We start from the raw sequence: 9,308 nt of genomic DNA, 5'->3' as shown, positions 1-9,308 counted from the left end.
GGGAGGGGGCGGGGCCGAGCGGCGGGGCCGAGCGGCGCTTTCCCGGAGTGAACGGCAGCGGCAGCGCCCCGCCGGGGCTGGCACCGGGATTGTTAATTTTAGGGGGGGGCGCGGGCGGGCACCCCCAGCCCCGCTCGTCCCCGACACCCCTCCAGCACAAACAGCCACACGACTCCCGGGGGGATTTAGCTCTTTTATGGGCCCAGGGCGGTGTGGGGTACAGAGGGGGGATAATGGGGTGCAGCACCCGGGGGGCAACGGTCTTTTGGGGGAGGGGGTGGTCCCCGGAGGGAGCACAAGGGAAGGGTGGGGGAGTTTGGGAACGTGCTCTGGGTCAGGTCTGGGTGTCAGGATCCGTTTCGGACGGTGGGCTTGGCTTTAGGACATGGGGAGCTGCGTCACGCTGGGTGTCGGATGCTGGGCTCGGCTTTGGGTCAGGTCTGGGCGTTAGGATCTGCTTTGGGCTGGATTTAGGACACGGGGACCTGCTTTGTGCAGGATCTTGGATGTCAGGCTCTGCTTTGGGTCAGGTCTGGACACTGGGCTGGGCTTTGTGCTGGATTTGGGACATGGGCACCTGCTTCATGTTGGATCTCACAAGCTGGGCTCTGCTTTGGGTCAAGTCTGGACTTTAGGATCTGCTTTGGGCTGGATTTAGGACATGAGGACCTGCTTCGGATCTGCTTCGGGCTGGATTTAGGACGTGAGGACCTGCTTCACGTTGGATCTCGGATGCTAGGCTCTGCTTTGGGTCAGGTCTGGACATTGGGATCTGCCTTGTGCCAGATTTGGGACAGCGGGATCTGCTCCACATCAAACTCAGGACATTGGGATCTGCTTCGTGTTGGATCTGGGGCTCCGTGTTCTGGAGTGTGTCAGACCCAGGCGGGGACAAGGGCCGTCCCCTGGGTCGAGCGGCCCCAAACGCCGCAGGGCAGCGCACAGAGGCTCGGCGTCAGTCCGTCTGTCCGTCACAACTCCGCGTGGTACTGCTCCGCTTTGAAGACCTCGCTGGGCTGCATGAAGATGCCCTCCATCACCTTCCAGTAGTTGTTCTGGCTGGAGGCAGCCATGCCGTGCACCTCCTTCTGCCCGTGGATGGGCCGCCCGTACTGCTCCCCCGTCACCGAGAGGAAGACGTCGGTGGAGGTGTGCTGGAAGCGCACCTCGTCGTTCCGCACCCAGTAGGTCCCGCTGCACACCACCGTCCAGTCGTCCAGGTAATCGCCCTCGCCAGCCTCCCCGAACGCGCTCACCTCCTGCGGGGGGGGGAAAAAAAGCTTATTTGGGGGCTGGGATGAAAGAAGGGGAGGACTCAGGGGTGTTGAGGTGGGCTCAGAGGAAGAGCCTGTGGGACAAGGAGAGAGCTTGTTGGGAGTTGGAGGGTCTGGTTGGGACTGGGGGGCAAGGGGGAGCTGGTAGGGACAGGGAAAACCCAAAAGGGACTGGGAAACAAGATGGGGCTGGCAGGGACAAGGGGGACCTGGCATGGACTGAGGAACAGGGTGGGGTTGGTAGTGACACGGGGGGCAAGAGGGACCTGGTCTGAAGTGGGGAACAAGGGGGGACCTGGCTGGGGCCAGGGAACAAAGCAGTGCTGGTAGGGACACGGGGGACCTGGCTGTCACTGTTAGGGACAAGGGGACCCAGCAGGAACTGGGGAACAAGGCGGGGCTGTCAGGGACACGGGGGACAAGAGGGACCCAGTCTGGACTGGGAGGGACAGGGAGAACCCAGTAGGGACTGAGGGGACCCGTCCGGGCCTGGGCTGACAAAGGGGGTCCAGGCTGGGCCTGGGGAAAGGGGCTGGGCCCGGGGGACAAGGAGGGGATCCCCGGTCAGACCGGCGTCCCGGCGGGTACCTGGTTTCCGGAGAGCGGGGAGGCGAAGCGGTGGCTGTGGAGGTTGCGGCCGGTGCCCAGGTGGGTGAGGCGGATGGCCTGGCCGCAGCGCACCGGCGTGCCCCGCTCGCAGACGGCCGCCGTCCGGCCCCGCACCCGCCAGTAGCTGTTCCCGTCATCCGCCGCCGACACCCCGGTCACCGACTGCTGCCCGCTGCCTGTGGAAAGGAGAGAAAACCGCGCTCAGGCCCGGCGGCCGCGGTGCCGGTTACCGGGAGGCTGGGGATGGAGGGGGGGGTGGGGGGGGGGTGTCCCGTTACCGGAGCCGTAGCGCACATCGTGCGAGTGCAGACGAACGTTGTGCCTGACGTTGAGCAGCTTCACCACCGAGCCGCAGGTGACGGGCCCGGTGCCGCCGCTCGCCGCCGCGCCCAGCGCCAGCACCAACACCGCCACCACAACCGGCTGCGCCCGCCGCCGCCACCGCCCCGCCGCCTCCATTCCGCCGCCGACCGGAAGCGGAAGTGGCGCCGCTCACGCCCGCCCGGAGGTCGCCTCTCGTCTGCTCCGCCCCCCCCCCCGGTCCCCTCCCCTCCATCGCTCGTCGCCGCCGCCGCCGCGGCCTCCATTTTCCCTCGGCGCCTCGGGTAAGGCCGCGCCGGGCGGGACGGGTACAGCGCAAGGGGCTGGGAAGGGGCGAGCGGCGGCACCGGGATGGGGGAGCCGGCAAGGGCTGCGTCCCGCTGGTACCGGCTGCGGGGGGCGGGGGGGGGGCGCGTTGCTAGGGGAACGGCAAGGCCGGGCAAGGCCGGGGGGGGGGGGGGGGGGATCTGAGGCCTCCTGGGCTGGGCCGGGCCTGGGCCCCGGTGAGGGCGGTAGGGACGCGCCGGCGCTCGGCGTGGGCCTAGGCCGCGTTTTGGGGCGGGGGGTGAAGGGAGAGGCAGCCCCTCGGCTCCCGGTTACCGGCCGCGGGTGGGGCTGGCGGTGGCTGGAGCCTCCCCGGGGCGGGGGACTCCGGTTGGGGACGGTGCCGCAGCGGGGTGAACCGGGCGGGGGTGTGCGGCTCGGGGGGGGGGCTGCTCCCCCGGGGACGGGGCGACCCGGCTCCCCCGTGACGGAGACCGGCAGTGGCCCCGGGGGCTGCGGGACGTGGGTGACACGGTGGGGAAAGCTGGGAGGTGCCAGGTGATGGAGATGGAGAGCGCCGGCCTTGCTTTTTTTGGGGGGGAACGGGGAAAGGATCTGACCTTTGTTCCTCAGGTGCGCCGGCGGTCTGCATCGCCCCGCTCCGCGGATGTAATTCCCGGAGCGCTGCGTTTGGTTTGGCAAACTTCTGACAAGGTCCTGCGTGAAAAGCCGAGGGGCAGCGGCCTGGGAAGGCCGTTTTGGGCGTTAATGGCTGCCTAAAGGGTGGGCAAGGAAGGGCAGGGGTGAAGGGTGGGTGCTCACAGCGCAGTGAGGATGTGGTGGAATTTCACCGTCATCTCTGTTGCCTTTTTTTTTTTTTTTTTCCCCTGAATATGGTGATACAGAGAAGGAAAATTTAATCCTGAATTATTTAGGATAGCTAAACAGACCGTGCCAAGTTGCAGAGACCAGTTAGTACTGAGTGGCTGAGTGCTGGTGTGGTAAATGAGATACGACGGCAGCGGCTGTACTGAAGGTAACAAACACTGCAGCGGTTGACTCTACATCAGCTTTTACTCTTCAGGAAAGAGCTGTTGGTGTCTCAGCAATTGTTCCTTTTAAAATATCGCTTCAACGCCCTGCCGTAGCCTAAAAAGGATATTTTGGAATTCCTTTAAAGGAGCAGAGAACAAAGCAGAAAATATCATTACACTGCTGCATAAATTGTTTGGCAGTTTGTGCCTGGGATATTGCTGGCAGTTCTGGTTAGCCTGTCTCAAAAGGGGAGCGCTGGATAAAGTAGGAGCAGGAACAGGAGCAGCTCCTGGATAAAGTAGGAGCAGGAGCAGCTCCTGGATAAAGTAGGAGCAGGAACAGCTCCTGGATAAAGTAGGAGCAGGAGCAGCACGGGTGAGCAGGTTTCCGGGCAAGCGAAGCCTTTGTTTCCTCACCTTAGGGGAGAAGGCTGCTGACAGGAGATAGGTGCACAAAGTCATGGGCAGGTCAGAGAAAGCGAGAAGGGAACATCAATTTTCTGTTTCTTACAGGAAATTATGATGCAGCAGGTCTAAAATAAACAGGCGGAAGTGCTTTTTCACACAACGTGCTATTAAACTGTGGCTCTCTGCTGCGGGGTGTTCCACCACCCGATAGCATCGGGGGCGGTGGGACCAACAGCGGAGCGTTCAGACTAACGAAGCAAGTATGGGAAGTTCCTGAGCTGCAGTGGCTGGCTGCCTGGACTTTCCCTGTCGCAGCATCGTTGGTCTCCAGTCATCATTTTGCCCCTGTGCTCTTTTGCACGCCTTCCACAGAGGAGGGTGGGAATGTCTCGTTTAGGTGTCCCCACTTAAGAAATTCATAGAACAGCTATAAAAGCTAGATACAAAATTACATATTGCTGGTGCCGTGTCAGGGGAGGTTGGCCCTACAGAAATCCCTGCCTGTCCCAAGAAGTGGCTCTGAGGAAGAGCTCAGCGCTGCTGAGGTGCTTGTGAGGGTATTTTGTCATGGTGCGAGTGCCGTACAGTGTTTCACGGGGATGTTTTTGTTAGGTTCATAAGCTTGCAATTAAGAGAAACCAATATGATCTTGGCTGAATTCTGTGGTGGGATGCAGCCTGCAGGTCATTGCTTAGTGCTTAGCGTTAAATCCGCACATTCCAGCTCAATCTTGGCATTTTTTTTTTCTTTTTTTTCTTCTTCTTTTAAGAAAACTGAAATTGATTTCATTGTGAGAGCTTCAGGGGTGGAACAGCGGCATTACCTTTGCAGTTCCTTTGGTTTTTTTGTAAGGAGCCATTTATTGTCGTAGTTTCATACTCCTGTGGATGTACTTGGGCCATGCTAAAGTTAATTTAATGAGCATTTAATTGACAAAATGAATAGATTGGTCTTTCTTAGGCTCTGTGTTTCCCAGCCTTCTTATTCTCACAGAGCTTTCTGAGCCCTCTCCCGTTTAAGTTTTCTCTTTGAAGTGTAGAGACGAGAACCAAGCAAAACTGTTCAGTGGCGGCTTTGCTAATGTAATTCCATGGACCTGCGTGACCTTAAGTGGACTGTGAGCGGAACCGTGAAGTGGCAGAGGTTACAACAGTCCCTGTCCAAACCCTCTCTCCCTCCCAAAAAAAACCCCCACAAAACCAGTATAAGCGTGGATCAGGGCCTTGATGTAGTTTCTCCCACAAAGGATAGGGAGAAGTGAGGACTTGATTCTCTTCAGCACCCGTGCCGCAGTACCCTAGGTGAGCGCTTGGTTTTGCTGTTTTGTTCGTTGACACTGATACCCTGAGGTTGGCTGCAGAATAATAAATGTATCTTGCTGTGAGGACATTCCTTGGTTATTCTGCGAGCACCGCTGAGGTCTCGCGCTGTAGTTGGCATCCCTGTGCCTGGAGAGCGTGAGATGCTTCTGGTTTCCCTTACCCCACACCTGCTCGGGCTGTGAAGCTCCTGTGGGGCACTGTCATTCCTGACACCGTCGTGCACGCGGTTGTGTCCCTGCCCTGCCAGAGTGCCACCGTAACTGGCAAGGTGCAGGAGCTTTTCCCATAATGTACGCTGATATTTTGCAGGTACTCGTTGCGTATTTGCGTTTCTAAACCTAATGAGTTAATTTTTGCTGGCGTACGGTTTGGGAAGCTGTGTCTGCCTCCAGCACTGCAACATTTTGCACTCCTGAGCAGCCAGAAGGTATCAGGGTGTGTGGCCAGGGCTTTACAGTATTTGAACGTCTGATTTCCACAATTCTCAGGTCCATCACAAAGCAGTGCTGGTTCCAAAGGCGCTGCTGCATCTAACCAGGGAGGCAGCCCGCAGCGCCTGCGGCCGATGTCCAGCCTGGTCCTGCCGACCTGATCAGCGATCTACAGTCTGGGTATTGACAAGAAAGGGAGCTATCTGCTCAGGGTCGTCCCGGTTAAAAGGAGCTTGTGGACTCTGGACAATTGCCATAGCGCCCTTGAGCTGAGCAAAGTGCGGACGCCCCTGGTTGAAAGCAGAGGTGATGTAATTGCTCAGCCCTGAGCTGCTCTGGTGTCGTTGCCCAGTCAGAGAGGCAGTGCTTGGGATGCCTGGCTCCATTCGGAGGCACCCGTGCTTCCCTCAGCTGCTGCCGTGGTGCTGTCGCAGCGCTGCTGGCTGCATTGCTGTTGTCTTTGGTCCATCTTGGTCAGTGTCTAGTGGCCGTAGGGTGTCTTTGGGGTAAAGCTGTATGTATAGCACCCATAGGAGCCTGTCTGCTTGTGTACAGGTAAGCATGCAGGATCAGGCACCGTCTCCCTGCCTTTTTGGTGCTCTGGTGCAATTTCGTACTTGCTCCCGTGCTGCAGCCGTCTCTGACCCTCTCCTGGGAGTGCTGCAGGAACAGGGATGCTGCTGTGCTGCTCCGAGGAAAGGCCTGTAGCATGGTATGGCCGGGCTGGCCCAACGCTCCTCAGTCTGGGTTCTTTAAACCCTCCCCAGGCCTGACAAGCGGTGGTGCTCGAGTGAGGCTTTCCCTGTGTGACTGGCTGCTGCCGCCGGGCAGCAGTGCTGCTCTGAGCTCTGCCTCCACGCCTCCACCTGTGCTAGCTGCAGTCTCTGCCTGCTTCCCTGTCCTTTTTTATTTCATATGAAGGCCTCTGGAGCAGAGGGTTGGGAGAGGCACCTTTAGGCCCTATCTGATTCAACATCTCCTTGGTAATAGCTACCCTTGCTTCCGTTTGCCGTGCTGAGCAACATCCCTGCTGTCCTGAGGTGGATTTTACTGGAGCTGAAAGCACCTAGTTTTGTGGGTGGTTGGCTTGTGTGGAACCTGCTCAGCTGGATCATTAAATGAGATGAGTTTCCTAAGTCATAGCTGTCCCCTGCGTCCAGAAAAAAATTGATTTGACATGAGCTAAAATTGCCAGGAAATGATAGAACAAGTGAGGAGGAAGAAAGTTGGAATTGTGAGTTAAATGCTTCACTGGAGAGAACAGTAAAATTGCGTCTGGTGCTCTGACAGGGTTTTTTTTTTTTCTTGCTGGACTTGTGTGTTGATCGTGGACAGGAGAGAAATGAGGTTATTAGACTTGGAAATGCTCTAGGAAAAGCCACTCAGCCTGCAGTTTTATGTACGTTAATATACCCGGATGGGTATGTGTAGAAGAAGCATTAGTGAGAAAGTGTGAAGTTGACCTGATATTTGTACACAGGCTGGTAAACACAGCGATTTCTGTTCCTCTACTGCCTGTAGTTACGCAATTCATCAGAGGCTTTTGTTTCAGGAGCAAATTTGTTTATTTCTGAGGGGAATGCTGAAATACATGAGTGCAGTGTTCTCTGGAGGAGGAGGAGGATCACCCAGTGCCCATGCACCAGACCAGAGCAGCGATGTCCTGTCTGGGTGCAGAGCGGTAGCCTTGCTTGTCTGGAGCGTTGTAGGTAGATGTTGGCCACAGCCACGTAATCCGCAGCCAAGGAGTATGAGCTGCCTTCTTCTTGTCTCTGAAATCTGGCAGAGGTCTTTCCCTTGTTTTGGTCGTGGGTTGTCTTTAACAAGATACCACCACAACATTCCTTTGGAGCTATCAGTATTTTAAGACTTAAAAGATTCTCCAAGATTGGCCTTGCATGGCTTTATTTCCTCTTTAACTGAGAACTAAGTCCCTGCTTTTCTCTAAATTACTGTGTTTGTGCACCAGATGTGTGGATCTCGGGGCAGAACAAGAAGTCTCGCACACGAGCAGTGTCGTGGCAAAGCCTTGATCAGGTTGTCCTGTATGGGACTGATTTCCTTCAGCTGTTTGTTTGCAGTGGGGAAGTGATTATGAGAACGTTTTGAAGTGTGTGTGTGTGTTTGTATCGTTCCCTGGCGTGTGGAATTATTTTCTCATCTTTTTTTCTCTTTGTGTTGTTGCTGTTAAATTACATCCAGTGTAATTTAACATGGAGATTTTGGCTTCAGATCTGACACCTCCTCTGAGCTTCTTTTTGTACCTTCCCAAAGACTGGTTCTTCTTCCTGGGCTGGCTTTTTCATCTTCACAGCCGATTGAGGAATTGATTTGGTTCTTGTTATAGGTGACTTTTGGAAGCTTCTCTTGTTTTGCTGTATGTAAAAAGGAACTAAAAACAACAACAAAAAAAATCCTTTGAAAATTTAAAAAATGGCAGCAAGTTTTGTAACCACAAGAAGTGGAAGGCTCAAGCAGGCAGAACTTGAGCCGTGTCTTTGTGGACACGCACTTCACTTTGTGCCAAGCTTGATTTAGGCTGCTTCCAGAAACCCCAGTTGGGGAAAAAACATCAAACAAAAGGTTCTGGATGTAGAAAATACCCCATTTCTGTACTGTCTTGTTACTTCCTAATCTCCAACCGGAGGCCCCTGGCCTGGAACATCCTAGCCACAGCTCTGGCCATGTGGGACGGTGGAGTTGGGCAGCCGACAGCCCCCAGCCCCAACCCTGCAGCACCCTCCAGGCCTCTCCTGTTTGCTCCGTGGGGCTCCCCAGATCTCCACAGAGCCTTGCTAACAACCTGCGAGTGCGACTCCCGACATTGCCCTGATTTCATTAACTGAGTGAGGATTAATCATATTAAGATCCTAATTCGTTGGACTGCGTGCCTGACACCGTGCGGTGTTGGTGGGGTTGCTTTCCTGGCCGCGTGGGAGGCTGTGGACGGGATGAAGGGCTTTGGCTGCCTGCACCGTTTCAGCCGCAGCTGGGAGCTGGGCCGCGTAACGAACGCTGCTGTGACGGGTCCTGTCCCGCTCGCTGAGATGCGGGTTGACAGGAGCTAGCAGCACTTGGCTGCTGGCTTTCCTTTCCTAATCTCCAGTGACAGGGCTGGCCAGGCGAGTTGGCCGCTGGGTAATTCGGGGCCTGGATGAGACCTTCTTGCCTTAGCTGTCTGCTCTCCAAAGCCCGGCAGGGGGAAGTGCTTGTGTTTTGCTCGCTCAGCTGATTCTGTGGATGTCTTCTCTTTCCCCAGTTCCTGTGAGCCGTGCGTGAGACGCTGCAATCATGTCTGACTTCGTAGAAAGTGAAGCAGAGGAGTCGGAGGAGGAGTACAATCAGGATGGGGAGGTTGTGCCCAGAGTAACCAAAAAGTTTGTTGAGGAAGATGAGGATGGTGAGTCTGCCTGTCTGTTCTGAGTTTGCTGAATTGTCTGTGTGCCTCGCTGCTCTACTTTCCATCCCATGACTCTGCAGATGGAGCAATAACTACGCTATAATAGCATGGCCATCTGTAGTCGATAATCTCAGCTGTTGAAGTGCTTCCCTTCCTCAGAGTGCTTAGGTGGGTTTTATATTTGGCAATAGAATATACACTGCTTCACGCCCATGGGACTTGCAGTGGCACAGTTTAATAGTAAA

The 9,308-nt window shown here is 56.0% G+C and overlaps 2 protein-coding genes across 4 annotated transcripts in view; one reads left to right on the top strand and one right to left on the bottom strand.

The window, feature by feature from the left end:
• Nucleotides 1-180: 180 nt before the first annotated feature.
• Nucleotides 181-2,342, bottom strand: SDF2 (stromal cell derived factor 2). Its single transcript, XM_086763379.1, has 3 exons — nucleotides 2,162-2,342; nucleotides 1,863-2,059; nucleotides 181-1,259 (listed from the first exon to the last, which is right to left on the bottom strand). Exons 1-3 carry the CDS (start codon nucleotides 2,340-2,342, stop codon nucleotides 972-974), a joined length of 666 nt encoding a protein of 221 aa, XP_086619505.1. The 3' UTR covers nucleotides 181-971.
• An 82-nt stretch (nucleotides 2,343-2,424) lies between these two features.
• SUPT6H (SPT6 homolog, histone chaperone and transcription elongation factor) overlaps nucleotides 2,425-9,308 on the top strand; it is a 29,045-nt gene continuing 22,161 nt past the window's right edge. The window contains exons 1-3 of one of the 3 annotated variants that reach the window (XM_086762949.1): nucleotides 2,425-2,488; nucleotides 3,102-3,278; nucleotides 8,923-9,063. In XM_086762949.1, the coding sequence (XP_086619075.1) occupies nucleotides 8,955-9,063 (109 nt within the window). In that variant the 5' untranslated portion in view covers nucleotides 2,425-2,488; nucleotides 3,102-3,278; nucleotides 8,923-8,954. Of the gene's footprint in view, nucleotides 2,489-3,101; nucleotides 3,279-3,480; nucleotides 3,505-8,922; nucleotides 9,064-9,308 lie in introns of those variants that run through there. The other 2 variants (XM_086762950.1, XM_086762953.1) reach the window with 2 other exon arrangements.

This window comes from Chlamydotis macqueenii, chromosome 19, assembly GCF_036417535.1.
Source record: "Chlamydotis macqueenii isolate bChlMac1 chromosome 19, bChlMac1.mat, whole genome shotgun sequence".
In the NCBI taxonomy this organism is placed as follows: domain Eukaryota; kingdom Metazoa; phylum Chordata; class Aves; order Otidiformes; family Otididae; genus Chlamydotis; species Chlamydotis macqueenii.
This window is presented reverse-complemented; position numbering and strand designations above follow the sequence as displayed.